Source organism: Ammospiza caudacuta, chromosome 2 (genome assembly GCF_027887145.1).
Source record: "Ammospiza caudacuta isolate bAmmCau1 chromosome 2, bAmmCau1.pri, whole genome shotgun sequence".
NCBI classification, from domain to species: Eukaryota; Metazoa; Chordata; class Aves; order Passeriformes; family Passerellidae; genus Ammospiza; species Ammospiza caudacuta.
In genome coordinates this window covers 38,500,052-38,521,110 of record NC_080594.1, presented here as the reverse complement: position 1 = coordinate 38,521,110, position 21,059 = coordinate 38,500,052, and the positions used below count along the sequence as shown (strand labels likewise).

The window sequence follows — 21,059 nt, the reverse complement described above, 5'->3', positions numbered from 1 at the left end:
GTTTATTGGTACTTACCCCATTGCAAATCCCACTAAAATTTAATTTTCAGAAAAAGTGTAAATGCTGTTCAATTATGATGTATAAATTTTAAGCCCAGCCCTGCAAGTCTTCCAAACATACATATAGGTATCTGTGACTCCTCCAAGAGAAATAAGATGCTCTACTCATTCTTTAAGTTTACAAAAAAAAGCTGCCAGCAACAAAATCACACATTCTACAGAATGCTTCTTGTATAAAAGATTCAATATTTCCTCCATATTATAGCACCGTTCTGCATCACACAAATGGATCTTTCATTTCCGTTTTGTTTTTAAAGAACAGAGAAAAAAGGAAGAGAAGTGATTAAATTGAGCGATGCCTTATTCGATACAAGTTTAATCTTATGGACACATGGAGACTTTATCTTGACACGATACTTCTGAAATCACAGGCAGTTGTTAATCTTTGCCCAGTGCTAAAATTCAAATGATATCCCCAGCTTGATTATGATGTTAAAGTAACATCTCAGTTTTCCGAAACAGAAGTGTCATATATTTGAAAGAGAAGACTAAAGCAACGTATTAGTCCTACTCCATATGGCCCTTCATCCCTTGACTTTCATAATGTTGTAAAGTCAGAAAACAGTTAAAAATACAGCTGTGAGCAAAAGATATATTGTATTGAATTTGTGTATTTTTGAAGTATTTTTAAGAATTAGAAAATAAAGGCAGAGGGTTTTGGTTTTTTTTTTTGCATCACTGCTGTTGATTTGCCTTGTAGCAACTCCTTTAACACCTTGCTAAATATGTGCAGAGTAGACATAATGCAATCCAGAATCTAAGAAGTCTAAACAGGTTTTTAATTAGAAGTGTGGCCTGGGGGTTGGAGCAGAACTAGGACAGTGAGCTGAAAGCATTATTTCTCTTCTCCGTTTAGCCCATGCACTGCTGAGCGTTCTTGGCAACTCATTTGTTCTCCCAGCTTCAGTTTCCTCATCCACAAAATGATACAGTGACACTTGTCATCTTCAAGCCCTACTCATCAGAAATACTTTGCAAGAGTTGAGCAGCTGCCATTTATTATTTACCAGAATATTGAGGAAAAAGAGGCAGCAAAGTCAAACCAATATATTTGCATGCTCTGCTGGTGAGAAATCAGAAGAGATCTTGTTCAAAATAAAAATGGGTACTTTCACATATGACAGGCAGCTTGGATCAAATTAGTTGAAAGCCAGGGCCATGGACAAAACTAGGTCAATACAACTGGGTATCTACTGAATAGTAAGCTGTGTAGCTCAACAAAATGTTGGCCCAGTTATTAATCCCTGTCTCTGATCAAGTCAGCAGATTTATGCCTAAAGTGCTGCCAGTGCTGTTTTATAATGTTGGCCTTTTGACAGCAAAATTCACATTCTGCTCTTGGATGATTATGTTCAGAGGAAGTTCAGACAATAAGGGGAAAATGTCAGAAGCTGTGATTAGAATGCAATGGGTTTCTGCCCCTGCTCTTTTACCTAATCAGATCATTTTGATCATGACTCAGATTTGGCTGAATAGAGGCTGACCATCCTTAGCATGTCTTTGTTTTTCTTTTATGTCTGAGTACCCTGCAGAATATGAAATGTGGACTCAAGAACACCTAAGTGCTGTTGTCATTATAAAAATAACCTTTAGCCCTTACTGTACTACAAAAGCTATAGGAAGTAGAATGTACATGCCCATTCACCTTAATATAATAAATATGTTTTAAAAATATGCATTTGCATAGTGTACTTAGAATGACAACGAAGAAAAGGCCTAATGATGGTAAAAATGTTGATATAAAATTTATGAAGTAGGACAAGTATTTATTAAGGAAACCAACTACAATACTAGCCACTGCCCAAGTGATCTTTTAAAAGTGATGCAACAGTAGTTACCTGCCAATGCTTTATCAAGACTCACTGAAATGTCTAAGCTGAAGATGAGGATGTTACGTATTTTATCACCTGGTATAAAAGTTACAGTCAACCCTTAATGATATTTAAGGGGATCTAAGAACAGCTGTTCCAATTTTTCTTGAATATGTGGGAAACAACAATAGGAAAAATTCCTTTGCCTCTGTGAAAAATCGTTATTAATGCAGTTCCAGTACACATGAGAGAACTCAAGATAAAAAGCAGATAAATGCTGTAAAGGAGGTGATAGAATCAAACACTTAAAGATGACATGATGGTGGGAGAGTTGGGAACTGAAAGAAAAGTAACTCAAATGTGAATGATGCTTGCTTGTAGTTAATGCACTCAGAATGTCTACCTGCCTGCAGAAAACAGCAACTAAAGCAGAACTTATTTTAAGATGGGGGTGGTTGGGCACTGAACAGGCTTCCCAGGGAAGTGGTCACAGCACCAAGCCTGACAGAGCTCAAAGAGCATTTGGACAACGATCTCAGGCACATGGTGTGACTCTTGGGGATGTCTTCCGCAGGGCCAGGATCTGGATTCACTGATCCTTCTGGGTCCCTTCCAGCTCAGCTTGTTCTGTGAAGATGTTTTATTTGGATACAATAGATGGCACTCTATAGCCACCCTGGAAAAGGGAGCAGTCTGACATACAGTGTTTCTGAAATTTATGTTTCAGGCTCCAGCTTTAACTATTTATCCCATTTACAATTTCTTCTGTGATAAATACAGCTGAAGGTAACTTTGTAGGTGCTAACAAAGCATACTAGCACTTTAATTTGGTGTGTGCATGTTTTATACCCTCCTGCAGCTCTGTACCACATACAAACAGAGCAGAGCAGCAGGGGAAATCAAGCAGAAATTAGAAAGGAGTGTGAGATGAAAACATTCCTGGACTGACAGAAGGGAGGGAAAAAAAAGAGAAGGGAAAAAAGGAAAGAAAAAAGGAAAGAAGAGAGAAATCAGAATAAAGGGAAGCAGTGCCTCTGTAAAGGAGATCAGGGAAGGAAATAAAAAGGTAGGGAAAGAAGAAAGGAAGATTTACATTAATAGATCCAGGAGTAAAGAAGCAAATAAAGTGCTGCAATCCACACAAATTTACAGGCTGAGAAATCAATGGCACAATCAATTTAGATGGACTTGGTTACTTGCTTTGGGGAATGCATCAGATCAGATTCTGTAAATCACATTATAAACTGCAGGCCTGATGTAAGAGCAAAGGATTACTAAATTAATATTTGAAAACAATAAGTAGCAACAAAATGTCAACACTTAAGAAAATGTCTTCTGTCATAAAAATGCAGTGACCAAAACCAAATCATAGTGCAGCATTTCTCTCCTTAGCAGGTTTGTTTGGTTTATGCATGTTTAATTTGATCACTACCTTAAAAACAGCAAGTGCTTTTTATTTACTACATTTGTACTGAATATTTGGTTTGATCAGTTTACTTTTAACAAACAGAAAATGACAAGAGAAAAAATGTGACTATTACTATCATTCTTCTATAGAGTGGAATCCATAGTAATTATAGATCTAATTTAAAAGATTAAAACTGGACTGATAAATGATGGGGAAGGGCTTTCTAAAAACAAGTAATTCTTATAATAATTAAATGAAAGAAAATCCATGATTAAATTGATTTTGTTGTGCTGCTGGCAACATTAAAGAAAAGAGTCAGTTTTAGTATTCATCTCAATTGACACGGCTCTGTCTTTCTGTTTCTTTTGTACCATCTATAAAATTGAAGTGCTGACACGTTTTATGCTTTTTGAAATACCTACAGAAATTTTAAGCAACACTGGGTGCTTTCAAACATCAGACCCTAGGGATTTCTTCAGTTTTATACAATCGATGAGGTGTCTCAAATCTGCACAGGCTTTAGAAATATAGCTTTGATCTTGATTTGGGTGCAGTTTTTTTGTTGTTATGGCTTCTAAAAATTTTTTTCTTTTTGTTGTTATTGTTGGTTTTTTGCCTTTCCTCCTTCCCCCAAACTGCCATTTTCTTCACAAAGGCTGTTGAAAGCATACATAGTCTTTGTTGCTTTGGTGTTATAGTAACACAGATCACAGAAAGCCTAGAAGAATATTTATCTTATTGTTTGCATTAGGGTAGCATCAATACCCAACAAGTCAGGGCCCACAACCTTTATACTCTTACATAGTGCAAGAAAACCCATCCCAGCTATTTGAATGAGCAAACAGCAGGAGGTGAAGTTGAAGTTATATTATTTGGGTGAAGTCACATTAGTATATCAAGGAGAAGAGCATGCAGGGGATAGGACAACAGGAAATGGCTTTAAACGGAAACAGGGTGGATTTAGATTAAATACTAAGAGGAATATATCTACTGAGAGGCTGGGGAGGCACTGGCACAGGTTGCCCAGAGAAGCTGTGGATACCCAGCCCCTGCAAGTGTTCAAGGCCAGGCTGAATGGGCATTTGAGCAACCTGGTCTAGTGGAAGATGGGGTGGGGTTTGAACCTGATTAAAGTCCCTTCCAACCCAAGCCATTCTGTGATTCTCTGAAAGAACCCACACCAAATCTAAGGCAGCAAGGCCCCTTCTCCTAAGCAGTATAAATATGTTTGGCTTCTAACAATCCACAGTGTGAGCACTGAGTTACACTAGATTCATTTGGTAAACCAAGCCATTTCATTTTCACAACAATAATTCCAGTTTTCCTCTCATGCTTCAAAAAATTCTGATAAATACCTGTGTATTTATTTTTGGCAACCAAAGGACATTCACACTGGAAGAACCTAAAAAAAGGGTGATTCAAATAGATTGTTCATTCTTCACAGCACTGAACACAAGAAGATTGCAGGGACAGAGTATGTGCCAATGTGTGATGGTTTAAAATCTGATAACTAAAACAAGAGGTGATATGAAATTCTGAGTGGTTGAAGGCCTGAAATATTCACACGCACCTTTGTAAAAGGCTTTGAGTTTTGGTGGAACCAAGCTTTCTTTGTATAGATTTTCTTTCATACTTCTACAACTTTTGTTTCACACAAATGAAAAATCTGTCTGTACTGCTCTCATCTATTGTTTTATTGTAATACCACTTCTACTGCACCTCAGCTTCTACTTTTCCCCTTGTTATTCCCTCTTACACTTGGCAAAATCTTTCCATTATGATGTGAAACATCTCCACCCTTTGCTTTTCCTCCCTGGCCCTCCCTCTCATGTGCCTTTATTGCAGTGACCAAAGCACCAGGACCTGGCAGTGGTAGGGGGCTACAGACCTTCCTTTCTCAGTTCCCAGTCCTTCATCACCTCGTGGCACCTGCACACACCAGAGTTACCCCTGGCCCTGTGAGGTCTCATCCCTGAGACTGACTTTAATCAGTGTCATCCTACTTTCAATTATTGTTGAAAATAACAAAAAATAAGGAAGCCTTCTCCTTATCTACTGCTTTCATATTGACCATCACAGTCCAGAGGGGTAACGTTGCCTGCATAAACTGAAACAATGCTTTGGCCTTCTAACTGATTAGTGACTTATTTCATTTCACCAAATATTGGTATACTAACAACTAAGCACTCACCTTTAATAAAATGTACATTCATCAGATTACATAGTAAAATATCATTTTGCCTGTGATATTTAGGGTAACTAAAGTTACCTTATCTGCTTGAAAAAGTATTTTGTTGATTTATTTGACTATGGATTCCTTGAATTTCTCGTTCATTGATCATGTAAAAGCAATGGTTTGTTCTAACTTTAATAATGACTACAATTTTAATGCATTTATTCTGCAAACATCATGCCTAAATTGCCACTAACTTTTATGTATCCTTAATACAAGGGAACTTACTGGGGGCCAGGCTTCAACATAACTGATGCATGTGTGATTGCACTGGGTTATATTTTGCAAGAGATTTTGTTCTGTAGGAAGACTTCTGGACTCTAGCAATCTTTCATTTTATCTTTTGTAGAGAAATTAAAGCCTGCACACCAGGACAAGTTTTCTGCTTGCAGATAGCAAGATGGAATTGGCATACAGGAATAATCTTTTTGATTTTAAAAACTGGACTGCATTTTTACCATGACACCTGACATTTACTTCAAATGCACAGTAGTCTGCCTCCTGGGTTTGAGAAATCTCATTGATTTTTAGAGAGATAATGTAGGCCAGCCAATATAGCTATCCTTCAGCTCTATAAGGGATATGATTATTCCTGTCTGATAGTTCATTTATCCTTTGTCTCACATAATCACTTATCTCTCTTCCCTGTTCCAGGAGGTATATTATTTACATGCTAATAATCAAAATAAATACTGAAAACCGAATCTCTGTACCATCTTATATACCCAGCACAGACAACTCCATACTAGAAAGGTTTGCTTTGCATCTTGCTTTTAAAAACTATTGGTTCCATACTGAAACCACTGTTGTAAAAACTATTACTTACAGCATTCAATAGCTCTATTCACCATGAATGCTCCAGCTTTACAGTTTGTAAACAAAGCTAGATGGGATGGAATTGGTGAGAGGCAACAGAATTGCATTACCAAGAGACAGGAAGTATTCAAATGCTCAGAGAATACCTAAAAATAGCAGTGCCTCTAAGCCATGTCTGGAAATATCAATACACGGGCTGGTAGGAGCAAGCATCTCAAATTACTTTATAGAAGACACTTCTGAAACTAAAACCATTCTGTAATATCTGTACTGTTCAGAATAAAAATTCTTATCCTTAGTCATGGTTCAAATACTGTTTATTTATGTATAAATATTTTTAAATGTATTTCAGATGCTCAGACACATTGCGAAGTCAAAAAGACTTGATCAAATAAGTTGAAATCCCAGTTTCTAAGAGTTGACTGGTAGCATACAAAATTCAATTTAGCGTGGATGCCAAAAGCAGAGAGAATAGCTGTCAAACATCACTAACATTAAAGCTTTGTGTGCTAGTATGGCAGGATTTCAAAAAACACAAGGGCTGTTTTCAACCAATATTTTGGTTAGTCACAGCTAAGATTGTTCATTAAAATCACTTCAAAAAACTCAAAATAACAATATTTTCAAATTAAAACATTAGAGTTTTCTTGGTTTTTAAACCATGAAAATAAAGCATTAGGGAAGTTGCTAATGAAGACCTCCAACACCTCTGAAGTCCATGCCTTTATATACAGAATAAATCTGTACACCTCATATACAGTTATTGCACTGTGAAGAATATATGGCTTGAATATATTGGGAAAAAATCTTTAAAGCTGTCTTTATTTTTCCCACCTGGTCATTCATGTTGTTGCTGGACACGAAGTCCACAAAAGCCCTCTCTACTAAAAAATTAAATGGTTTTATGTGTTCATCTATCACCTCGTTGAAAAAAGCTATTAAAATTCCTTAAAAATCTATTCTGGCCAGCTCTATTATAATATATTTCAACAGGATGAAAAGGACTAAATGCCAGCAAATGCAATTCTCTCTGTATTTCTTTAACCCTCCTAGATTTAATTTTTCATTCATAGGACCCAATAATTATATCACTTCAGTGACTCCACAGTCAGAGAGAGCCAGCATGCAGGGTACAAATGTCAGCGTGTGCCAGGGATGCCTTGCAGGTAAAGCAGCTGTTTAAAAGGTGCATCCCAAAACCAATTTAGTGATTCTCCTAAATACAGGATCCTTCTGATAGGAACACAGTTCCTAAAAGAGAAAAATAACTTTATTTTGACCTCAAATTCTATTAGCTGTAAACACAGCAGCATGGACTCCACAAAAACATTAGAATAAATCGAGCTGTAACATAATGAAATATTTAGGGCTGAGCTGATTACTCATTTCTGCTCAGCAGTGGAATAGGCTAACAGTCCCACTTTCCTATGTGAAATGAAATATGATGCAGTGTAAGTTGACTGGTAATAATTACAAGCTGATCTTCTTCTACCTCCTGAGCAACAGGAGACCTGTGGCATCAATTGCAGATTTTCTGTTCTGTAATGATTCACACACAATAAATGCAAGTTGTCTGTGTGGCCAGTACAGATTCTGCAATTTATCTAAAAATTCATTTAGAAAGACTGATTTCCATATTTAAGTAGGAGTTTAAAGCTACAGGATGATTCCTGAATTGGTCCAGTAGACCAAGCCAGAGACATCATAAGAGAATTTCCTTCCATAAGTCTCAACTGAGCAAATTATTTTTTTCTTCCCCTCACCCTCCTTTTTACCACCCAAATTTTCTTGAAGCTCAGTTTTATTTCAAACATCAATTTATTCGTGTGATGATTTGAAGAAGAGTCAGGGGAATTTATTAAGACTCTCTCTTTGGATTAGAGAGATGAAGAAAAGAAATTTTAAAGGAGGGTGTTTAAGCACTGAGACTGCTAGTCGAGGGCCTGAGCAATCTCCAGGTTTTTGATAGTCACAGCTTCCCTGGACAAGATCCGGAGCAACCTGATCTACTTTAAAATTGGTCCTGTTTTGAGCATTATGGCTGGATGACAATTAAGGCTTTATTTATAGAACTATCTTCCAGATGATAGCCCTTGAGCCACATGCACTTTTCCTGCATAATTCCATTATTCAATCTAATTTTCAATGACTAATTACCATAGCTGTTTTACATATTTTAAATAATTATATTTTGAAATCCTAGATCTAGGTAAGAAATTAAAAATTTGGACTTTTGAGAAAACTACTTCAGACTTCACTTAGGACAGGATTATTTTACACAGTGACCAATTTATTTTCTGACTGCGCCACAGAAAATTGTAACAGAAACTAAAAGACAACAAGACGACATCTTTCCTCTGTGGAAACTTTATAGTCTCACTTTTATCACAAGAAAGAAAAGCTTTGAAATATGAATTGAGAGCAGCCAATCATAGGTTATTACCCATGCCTACAGAGTTCCACATCTCTATAGGAGGGAATAAAAAAATAATTGACATTTTTTAAGACTATGCCAGTCAGTGCAAACAAAATCTGTGTTCTAGTCTTAAATATAAGCCTTTCTAATACTGTAAAGATGCAAGAATATTATCTGTAGTTGTGCATTATTTGCATTTCACACCACTGTCTCAGTTAAAATTGAGGCTGCTGTGCACCCAGAGCTGTGTTCTACAGTTAACACACTCATGTACACGGATATTCACCAGCACAGTGCTAATATTTTCTATCAGTACTTCGTCATCCTTAGTTTTGAACACTGATTTGTCAAACAGAACTCATGCATACATTAAGAAAACAGAGTAAGACTTCACTGGGCTTTTCCATGATAAGTGGGAAGATTTTACAGCTAACACAAGTAAATATTAATACTAGTCAAGTGAGATGAATTGAAGAAATGTATCCAATATATCTCCATGACAGATACTCTCATCTCCATGAAAACCAAGCCTTCCAGTCTAAGTACCAAGAAAGGATCAGCACTAATTTGAAACCTCATTGCTTCATCTCACAGACTTAAACACCACATCTAATGAGGAGCCCTGTGTGTGTGGGTAGCTCAGGGGTGCCTGACACCTCTACAGCAGCTTCAACAGAGAATCATCTTACCCTTCCACAGAAATGGTCCGCTGCAAGCTCACTGTGGGCGGACGCGTTGCAGTGCTGTGCTGGGAATGACTGGACGGCCAAGGAAGAATAAAGAAAAGCATTTGTTAAAGAAATAGAAGTTGCTCTTGCTCTTATTGTCTTTAGCAGTTTAGCTAATGCCAAAATAGATACAACAATCAGATTGTTTTACACGTGTCTAAAGCATTTTGATCTCAGTGCTGCTCATTTGTTCAAAAAGGGCTTAATTGTACAATTTCTCTTGTTTAAATTCAGCTTTCATTTCTCATTAAGAGCAGAAAATGAAGATAACTCCCCCTTATCTTTCCCACTCATTTTTTAAATACATATAGATTCACACACAGAGTTTAGTAATTTAAAATAACTTAAATGCTAATTATTCCACTAAATATACTAAACATTCAATGCAAATTTAATTTTAGAGCAAAAGGTAAAACAGCAAATGATAATGTAATCAATCTTATTCTCAGTGTTTCTCAGTAAAAGAGGACATGCATTCCTTAGAGTTGCATGTTGATGTAACTTCAGCACTAGCTCTATCAGATTTTAAGCAGCTTGAGTCTTTCCACATGGATTTTTATTAATCTAGGACACAACATTTGGGAAAAAACATGGTATTTTTTTCTAAAGCAAACCACAGACTTTCTGAAAAAAACCTTTTTGATTGATTCTGATTTTTGAGGTCTAATGGCTTCCCATATGTTATACTGACATGACTAAGAAACCTGACGAACAATTATTCTGTCAAAAATACACAGTATGTGCTAATTTCAGTATTATACTATAGTAGAATAGTATTGTAAATACAAATGGATAAAACAGAGCATCAGTCAAAGGCAGTTTTTTGATAATAAATTGTACTCCTTACCCCAGACATCCTGTTTAAATAAGATATTAAAAAGTAGAAGCATCTGGGTGTATTTTCTGATTAGTTAAAATGACTACAGCACATAGTGAGGCCCAGTATTAATAATGCAAAGTACACAATAAAAAGAAATCTTTATGTCAGTTTTATATCACTAATTCTAATAACTGAAGACTTTGTCCTGCTTTGAAGTTTTGCATATATCTCAAGCTGCTTGTTCAGAAGCAACACATCTTATTTTCAATAAAAGCACTTCATTTGACATTAGTGAGCAACACATCTCTTTTACATGAATTTCATCCTGTAACATAGTCAATGCTGTCTGATAGAAAAGATCCTTTTTGTTTTTTTTTTTTTTTTGCAGCCCACGGAGTTGTGCTGCCTGTCACTGGACAAACAAGTCCTGCTGCTTCCTGGTATCTTCCCTTGTGACAAGTGTGCTCTTGTTTTATGTTGGTAAAGTATTCATCCCTATTGAGAAGGTTTCAGAAGGTTTGTGGAAAAGTAGATTCCCCTTGTAAGAAGAGCTGCAGAGCTTCTTATCTGTTTTATAGCAAACTTAGGAATTAAAAGTTTGTGGGATCATGGTACAAACAAAACAGCTGAGTGGGACAAACATTGCAGAATATTATATGAATATTGGTTAAAATTTCACATTTGGTTTGCATGTACAAGGAACTTTACACCCCACTCCTGCCACGTGAGGGGCTCATCTATCTGCAATATTCCACCCATTAGAAACCTTTTCCATTCCTAGGGATTTATGACACAGTATTCAAATGAACCCTCACCTTCTTTCATGAAAATAGTTCAGAACTGGTGATAAGAAAACTCATTTTATTTTACATAATTATAAAATTCAAGTTTGATGCTCGATAGAAACTTATGCCTTCTAAGGTATCATTGTGAATATAATGACACCTTAAAGTCTAAAATGCAATTTAATCATTGCTTGACACAAGTTGCTATTGGAGACAGAATAATAGTCTGATTTGATTCCTGACTTATTGAAAAGAAAGTCTCCTGGTGAATTCTATCAAACTGATGGAACCAGCAGAAAGAAGCTGATTTTATCCCATGCTTAATACACTTGTGCACTTGCCATGTATTTTGCAGCACAGAAGAAATAAAGCTTTCTGCTACCAACACTTTCTGTGATTAATGCCTAAACATACCCTTATTGAGATATGTAAGCAGCACAGTTTTAAACTGACGGATCAAAATGTTCAGAGTTTGACAATTAGGTTTATAAAAATGCTACCATTTCTCTAACATTATACAGAATTAACCTCCTACTAATGTTAATAATATAAAGTAACAATATTTAAATATACAGCCCAGTACTATAGCCACACAAGATGAATTTTCCCTGAAGAAAAGAATTTTACATCCTGTAAAAGACCGATTTTAACTTAAATCCATTTTATTTTAGTTCATTGAGACAAGGGGGATATACTGTTCTTGTAAGACAATTCATAAGAGCGAAGGAACAAAGAATGAGATTGTAAATTAATAATGAGGTGCAAAACTGGGAGCAAAGAATCCAACCTCTCTTTTTAATGGGTTTAAATTGCTTTTTGTTTTAAACTAATTTCTGAGGCAAGGTGAACTATTTCCTGGCTTCATTAAGTAATAAAAATAGAGCAGCCTGGTGTTCACGTATTTTTAAAAATGTTTATTATGCAAATAATCATATCAGTAAATATTAAATAAACAAAAAGGTGAGTAGCCAGTCTGCTCAGCTTTAATTCTGTTCTGGGCCAAGAAAGCTCTGAAGGCACTTTTGCTGTGTGGGTGATGCTGAAACTGGAGGCAGCATCATAAACCCTTCTTTCCCCACCGGGGTCAGATGAACCACTGCCTTCCCTTCCCAAATGACACTTTCACTGATACACAATACACCAGTGAAACACCTATCTGGGATGAAACAATCACGTTAGGGAAATATTTATTGTGTTTTAAACTTCTCTAATGCAAAAATATGGACAAACCACCATTAAGGGATCAGGCTGCATGATGCTCAAATCAGTTCATCCCAAAGCCTGCCTATTGCATTGACAGTAGAAGAAATAAGGTTGTTACAATCCAAAATCTTTCCTCTTCTCTTTTGTTTAGATAAAACCTAGATACATTGACTTTACAAAGAGAGCACTTGAAAAATCATTAGCTTTCCTCTCTCAACCCTTAACCTCTATCAACAAAGAACAGCTGTCCATTTGCCACAGTCCTGATTTAGGAACTCTTTTGTTTTCATGCATCTTTATTTTGACAAGTCAAAACTGACAGCATTGAAGTTATTTTCTTCCTAAATCAATTGACCTGCAACTTCTCATAAAGATGCAGCAAAGCAGCCATGGCACAGGCTGGGTAGAGACTACTCTGAATAATGGCTCTGGAGCAGCCATTCTTCAGCTCCCAATTCTGAAACTGCCACACAGAAGAAAAATACACAAACTCCATTTGTCTATCAATATGTTCTCTGCCAGAAAAAAAGAAATCCAAAACAAACAACAAAACCAAACCTAAAACTAGAGCCCTGAGTTATTCTTTGTCATTCACAATACTAAAACAAAAAAAGAGTGATAAATGCAATATTAAAAAATTCCACTGGAGACCAGTGAAGGGAATGCTAAGACTGTTTGTTTTTATGATGTATTCTGAGCATGTAGTTTCTTATGTCAAGGACTGAAGGTAGCACTGCAGTTGTTTATAAAGCTTCTAAGCTTCTGATTTGATGGATGTAAGAGTTTAGGAAGGCAACATACTTTAATTCCATTAATGTGGAGTTTTAATTCAGCTCAGTGAAGTGAAACCAGCTTTTCCTGATGCTGCCAACAGCTAAACTCCTAACTTAAATGAGTTTTTGCACTCCCGTGGGATTAATTAGAAGACCAGAGATTGCTTTTTTTTGACATTTATTTAATCTCAGCTCCAAACGGTTTGATGATATCCAGTACTGACAGTTACTGACCCATATTAGAAGTGTCAAACTAACCAGTCTCCCATCAGAGGCAAATAGGAAACTTCAGGGAATAGGACATTCAACCCTGCTACGTCCAGATCACCCTCAGGTAACAAAGCCAGACATGAGATGTAGAGCTGTTTTCATGCACAGGCACATGCAGCGAGGATTTTAGCAACATAACTCAATTTTTAAAATGGCATCTGTACATCTATTGTACAAATAGCATTGCTAGGCCAAATAGCTACTCATTGGAAAACAGAAAAGGAACAAAATGAAGGATTAGGCTGTCACTCTGCCTACAAATATGTAGAATAAGCGCACACCACATCCCCGTTCAGGTTCTCTGAGGTTACTACACTTGCACAACTAAAGTAAAAAAGGTTGCTAACTCATTCCTCCCTCCCTGCCTCCCTTCCCTAAACAGTGCTCACAAATAAGTGGTTAGCCACATTCTGTGACTTGAGTATGTGAGTTACTGCAGCCCTAAACTAGCATCATTTAGCAATAAGGAAGAATGCAAGGTGGAGCTGTGACTCAGAGGAATGCTTCAGCTCCTGGAACAGAGCTAATTATCCACCTTTGTAAGTGGTGTGCCCAAGTCAGGTACCTGATCTTCAAAGTGGTGAAGCATCCACTGACTTCAAATCTACTTCCTTATGGCTGATGTAATTGCAGGAGATAATGATTGCCTTTAAAATATAAAAATCTTACTTTTTTTTTGAGAGGATTTGTTCTTTCAGCTTGAGATACAAGATTATTTAAGAGTATTTAAAACAGCAGAACTGGTTTAGAATGATGTGGGGGGAACTGAAAGTAATTAGAAATGCTGTTTAAAGGAGTAGAGTGGAGAGGACATATTTTCAAAGAGTCCCACATGTAGAGTAAACACAGACTTAAAGTATTGTGAAGAACTCAGCATTGAGTAAATTAGGGATAGTGAATGAAAACTGTCAGAGAAAACCGAATCCAATCTTAAGTGATTGTGTTCCTTGTTCATATCTTCATATTTTGGACAAACTTTTGGGTTTTTAGAAATGGGGTGCCTAATTCTCCACAGAATTCCAAGATATTCTATTACTGTTAAAAAAGTAAGCTTAAGTCTTCCTATCAGCCTCAGTTATACTACTACTGTTGTTATTCTTGCCATCATTATTATTTATGATACTGTAATGATTATGAGGAATTATAAAGCTCCTCCTGGGAGCTGAAGTCCTCCCTGATGAAGTTAGTTTGAAAATTACACCAGCTGAGGACTGAGCTTTACATGGCAAAATACTTAGAGGTGAAAAAACATAGGAGAAAAAAGGGATAACGGCAGAAGAACAAAAATCCAACACTCTGAGTTACTTAAGCAGTATTGGATGGAAATGATCCATGAACATAACACCTGATTTTGTCTCTAATTACAGCTGTGGAAGAAGAGATAGTGCTATTTTCATTAATTTAAACAGGGAACATTTGTTCAGAACCTGCAGGAAACTTGTTGAGGCACTCGGTCCGCATGGCCTCCCTATTACCTACAGCTCCTGGTACCTGGTACCACACCCAACAGTTTGCAGCTCCTCATGGAGTCAGTTCCTCATCTGTCACCCTCCTTCCTACTCTTCAGCATGATGCTTATGCACTCCCAGATCACTAATGATTTCTGCCATTCACTCAAGTGTTGTAGCTCATTTCCTGTTACTGTCACTCCTGGCTCTCCCCAGCACTAGGGCTTTCAAAGCTGCAGACACAAGTTGTAATGAACTCACACAACCCCCACTCACTGTCACCCCATACTGCTCAGGGAAAGCAGGTACAGAAACCAGGAGTGAAGCTGAGTGCAGAAGGAAGAGAAAGGTTGGGGGAAGGTGTTTTAAGGTTTGGTGTTGTTTCTCACTACCCTACTCTGATTTAATTGAATTACTTTCACTGCGTTGAGCCTGCTTTGCCCATGGTGGTGATTGATCTCTCCCTAGAAAGCAAGAATTCACACATACATATATTCTTTCACAGGGAGTATGTAGCATAGTTCCCATCAGTAGCTGCTCTGTGGCAGCTGCAACACCCAGCACTCACCATAAACCCCACTTCTGATGGATTTATAGAGCTGTGCATTGCTTTATAATGAAACACATTACTGCACTCAAACCTTATTAGATCTCCAGGCAAGTAAGAACTAAAGTGTGTGCACCAAACTTCCTCTGCAGTTTAAGCAAAAGTCAAAAGGCATTAGGAAGGACTTGAAAAATGGGTCCACATTTAAGGAACTTCGGCAAAACTTTGATGGAAATCAAGCTCAGCATTTTTAGGAAAATTCATATAGACATAATAGGAAAAATCATATAAGATTTGCAATCCAAAAATACCAAATGGCACATCAGACATGTATTACACATGACCATTGTGGGGGGAAGGCAGAAGAGGAAGAAAGAAATCATAGTGTAAGTTTTCCAGTAAGAAAACTACTTCTGTTGTCTAAAGGAAAAGCTCCATTCTAGAGTCTGTGAAAACATAATAAATTTTGAAATATTGTAAACTAATAAATTATTCCCAAAAATGCTAACAGGCAGCTAGCCTTGAGTCTCAGAAAGTGTTAAGACCAGAATTTTTAGATTACTTGTTTAATTACTTGTTTAATTACAGTCAACAAAACTGAAGGAAATCCATTTTTGTCAAAATGAAATTTTGTGGGAGATATTTACTCAATAAGAGTATAAGAAAACAAATGGTTAAGCAGATACTGGAAAAATCTGGAAAAACTCACATTTTCATGTACTTTTCTACCAGAGTCCACAGAAGTTCATCTAAAGTTAGGAATTCCACTTAAAAGACCATTGAGAGCTCCCTTCAAGAATCAGAGACTCTCAATTCCAACCCAGGATCCAAAAAAGAGAGTATAGTGCTCTGTCAGAGCAATTTTGTCGTTAACAAAAATGAACCTTTTTTACACTTGAGATGACACTTGAAAAACACAGGACTTTTGTACTACATCGCTTGTTTTTTAAAGGGTAGGGAAATCACAGATAAATAAGCCTAATGACAGATTTAAAATAACATCTACCCACTAAACTAATTTGCAAAGTTTCTATCCCTCTCCATCCAATGAAAAACAAGCACATAAAATTCTTCTTATGCTGGAGTCATTGCACTAAATTTTACTAATTTAAGATAAATTACATGGAAATTAAAGTGATTTAAAACAGCAATTAAATACTGACTGAGGGGAAACCATACCATGCTATTATTAAACATTTCTATATGTTATGAGATTCTGTATCATTATATAATAAAAAAATGCTACAGAAACTTAAGTTTAATATTGTATAAGACCAAGCTAATGTTATCTGTGCTTAATAACCTTCATGTGTGCATTGCAGTGAATTACAGAGAAGGAGTACACTCCACTTCCGCAGACGTATCTCATTAAAACAAATAGGACTACCACAACAGAAAGAGTATCAACTTACAATTTAAAATTTAGCAAAAAAACACATTCCATATTGCAGTTACTCCTGATACTGTGTTTACTGCACCTGTGTGATACCTTCTGATAATGCTATCCCTTCTATCTGGATACACATTATCTCTGTGCAAGCTAGGAATATGGGTTGAATATGTATTTTTTTAAACAGAGCAGAGGTGTGGAGAATGCAATCCTACATAAGCAGCTATTTAGTCTCTCTTCCTCTGTCATTCAAAGCAGCCCAGCATGCAGGTGTGCATATGCAGCTATACCAAGCACAAACCCAACAATCCTACAGAAATACACAAAGAGAAAAAAAGCAAATGCAGAAATAACACAGTGCACATAAACAACATTCCAACAGGATAAGGACAAACAGCAGGGAATGGCAATTTGACAATGCAGAAGTATAAAGGCTGTATTGTCAAAATGAAAGGTGAATAGTGAAGCAATTCAACAGTTTAAGCTCTTCTGCTTCTAATCTACTCTATATGAAGCATGACTTTTGAATCTTTTTAATCAATAGAAGTTGGACTTAGCATTTCATGGGAATCATTGAGTGCCTTCTACCATGGGGTCTAACAATGAAGTATACACTAGAACTAGACATGAAAAAAATTAAAACTGTATTAATTTTTCTCATTCTGGGGTTAGTCCCAGCAGAAGCATGAGGCATAAGCATCTCCCAGAGAAGATGACTGTAATATTACCTAACCACATTATAATTAACTTTGCCTGGCTTTGATTATAGGCCCTAGACTGGATTAGATGAATGATGCTATATTATTTATTTATATGTTCCATTATGTCAATCCATATATTCATAAACTGACATATAAACTGCCATTTATTTAAAGATGGTTATTAAATTCAATCTTCGAAGAGATATTTAGCTAATTAGGAGAGAATTGTGAAAGGAATTTATGAAGAATTTGACTCTACACCTGTGGTAGTCAATAGGGTGAATTGTTTAGCTAAAAACTTAATAGATAAATCATTTGAGTAAAACATTGGAAAATGGTTTTAAGAGGTTTCCAAAATTAGCAGGCACATATACGTGACTGAGCTGATACACAGTCAATTTGCGATCCTTCTGGTGACTAATTTAACATCACTAAGATAAAACAGTCCAAGTCCTGAACAAAAGCATAAGTTCCCTTTGCTAAACTTTACAAGTATTTCTTATAGGTTAGGGATCATTCGTTATAATACAATCTTCTCATCAGTGAGCCAGCAAACCTAGGGCTCTTGGGTTATTTCAAGGTTACTTTAGTATAAAGACACTGCCATGTTTCTTCTATGTTCATGTTTCATTTCTTAAACAGAGTTTCATCTAGAAGTAAGTCTTTGCTGCTACCAACTAATTATTTCCCTCTGCATGTACTATTCTACTTAGGTTTGCACGTTTTGGCCAGAACCAGTTGCACTGGCTCCACTGAGATTTGAAATACTGCTGGTTAAGAGAAAACATCTGAGTAACAGACAGGGATGCACAAGGAAACACGAATCAATCAATGCAAATGGTCACAGTTGGATTTATACCAACAAGTAATCTAACCTTAACTAGCACTAAATCAGAATTCCATTGTTTTTTAACACTGTAAAAAGAAATAGCCATGATGAAGCTATTTTGGAATATGAGCATCTTGTATCTATATTTATCCTATGCACATCAACTACGTTATCATTGCAGCATTTTGCTTCAGCTCTCCAAGTGTTATTTTTGAAGAGAAAGCAGTTCTGCTGTAAACCTATGAGTACCTGAAATCAATGAACATTTCCCATATGAAATATGGACTATTTAGATGATATAAAAATTTTTATGGAGGATAAGCCCATGCACTGGATAGTCATCCATATTTTGAAATCTTGGATTCACAAAATTGGCCAGAAATTCCATGGCAATAGGTTCTACATTTTCTTTGATAACACTACTTTATTTCAAGTTACACCTCTCTTCCAACATACCAGGGAATTCTACTATTATAGAAAATGCCTGTTCAAATAATCGTATTTTTTATCCAGTGGAATTCTCCAAATACATTTTGGTAAATGCACACCAAGAAACCCAGTGAACGTTCTGTTACTCATGACCTCTGGATACAAACATGAAAATTTCTGTACCTAAGTTAAGTTTTGTTCTTCTGGGTCAAAGACAGGCCTAGATACATTCTACATCTTTGAAGCATCTAAACTTGTATTTTATTATTAAACCTATCATAACAATGTAACTGCAGAATCCTTTTATATACAAACCAGAGATTGCTTCCCATCAGGCCCAACTATACATGTGGAAGCAGAATGTGTCAATTAATTCTGGAAAAGAGTAATTATTTCAATTTATGTATTTCACTGATGGCAATCCAGACCTGTTTCTTGTAAATGTTACAATATGCACATCTCCAGTTGAGATCAGAGGTAAAACTGTCATCATTTTACAAAAGAAAGTGCAATGTAATTTTTCTCACATCACACGTCATCTTAGTCTCTATGCAAAGACTGGTCTAAGCCTGAAATGATGAAATCCTAATGTAATTTTACATAAATGTATAAGGACCTCTTTTAATTAATTTTGCTTTTCTTGTTAGCAATATAAATGGTCTTTACAATGCTACCAAATTCCTAGATATTGGTTAATCAGTCTATGAATCAACATTCCCAAGTCAAATGGTAGCTTTCACCTTTTTGCACTGATTGATTTTATAACTCAAATGAAGATCTGTCAGTTTTTCAAAAAGATAATTACACTGATTTACATTCATACGTACACTACTAAAATTTAACGTTGTACATGGTACTCTTGATTTGTATTCTCTGTTTGTTGTTCCTTTTGGCAAGTGAATCTGAAAATTCCTAGCCTCACAGAGATTTCTGTTAGGACCTTAGTAAAGCTGTTAGTTTCCCCATTTGTCATCTCCTTGTCTCTAAGAAAACAAAGATACATGACATATCCAGAATTTCACAGTGATTGGAATAATATTAAGGTGGACAAAATTAAAGCTGTGTGCAAGCTGAAGAAATCTTATCATTTTCCGAGCTGCATCAATGTTGCATTTCTGTAAATTGAAACTAATTAAAATGATTTCTTTTATTTTAAAGTGGTAATGCAAGCATAGTAGAACTGGAAAATTTAAACATGAAAGAAATTAAAGAAACCCAGTGTGAAAATATCACAGCATATTCTATTTTAGTGAAGAGCATATTTAGTTTTATAAAAATCCCCCTTCTTATTATAGTAGTGATTACTTAGAACAACAACTTTATATTGCAGCATTGTGTTTAAAGTTTACTGATAAACAACAGTCCATGCTGCTTGATTTTACCATTCCAATCATTTGCCATGTGATGCTATTATTTAAGAAGGATACACAGTAGTATATTTAAACAAATGAAGATTTTTTGAGAAATAGCTGTTGTGATGCTACAAAAAATGATGTCATGTGGTGTGGCACTCAACCGACATGAAAACTGCTTACAGAATTGTGCTGCCATGTTATTCCTGGTTTAACTCTAACACAGTCATTTAATTCTCCTGTGTTTGCTGAGATATAAATTGGTTTTGGTATTGTAATGATCTTCCTTTGCAGACACCTTCTGCCTAATCCCACTTTTGTCAAAACATAAAACTCTAGTCTTCCAATTAATTCAAATCACTAAGGTATTGTACAAGGAAAAAAAAAAGGAAAAGTAAGGAAAAATAATCAGTTGAACATGATTCCTGTATTGTTATCATTGTCAGAAAGGTTTGAATCTTTGGTATTTTGTTCCAAAGAAAAATGTGAGTACCCTAGCTGAAAGACCTGTTCTTGTAATCCATGGCATACCAACGTAAATGCTAATTGTTGAGTGATGATTACAAGAAATATCTGGGAAACCAGGCAAAATCCATTAGGAAAAGTGGACTCAAATTTCCATCATGAGTAAAGTTCCTCTCTTTCCATATTTCCCTTTCTAAATCCTGTGGACATACCAACCAGGAGAAGTTTCATTTGAGTCTCAGTAGTCTAGGCGGCACCTATGATTTAAAAGACACTCATGAATTCATCCCCTACTTCAGACATCTTCGTAACACAAGAATTCTTATACACTTTGACTGAAGGATAATAAATGAAATTATTGTAAAGGTTTGATTGGAAAAATGAACAACCTTCACTCATAGTGCTGAATCTGAAATGTCAAAATTGAATTCTCCTCTGCATGGTGCATTGACAGCATTAGGTGAGTTTGTATCCTAACCAAACCTGTATGACATCTGCTTCCAACGCAGCCCTGCTCTTACCACAGATACTACACAAGTCCTCCTACCTGCAACTCTTAGTCACTGTACCTCGAA

The 21,059-nt window shown here is 36.2% G+C and overlaps 1 protein-coding gene across 5 annotated transcripts in view; it reads right to left on the bottom strand.

The window, feature by feature from the left end:
• LOC131571971 (disks large homolog 2) overlaps positions 1-21,059 on the bottom strand; it is a 620,230-nt gene that overhangs the window by 218,057 nt on the left and 381,114 nt on the right. For all 5 annotated transcript variants that reach the window (XM_058824787.1, XM_058824783.1, XM_058824784.1 and 2 more), the window contains one exon: positions 9,434-9,502. In XM_058824787.1, the coding sequence (XP_058680770.1) occupies positions 9,434-9,502 (69 nt within the window). The remainder of the gene's footprint in view (positions 1-9,433; positions 9,503-21,059) is intronic.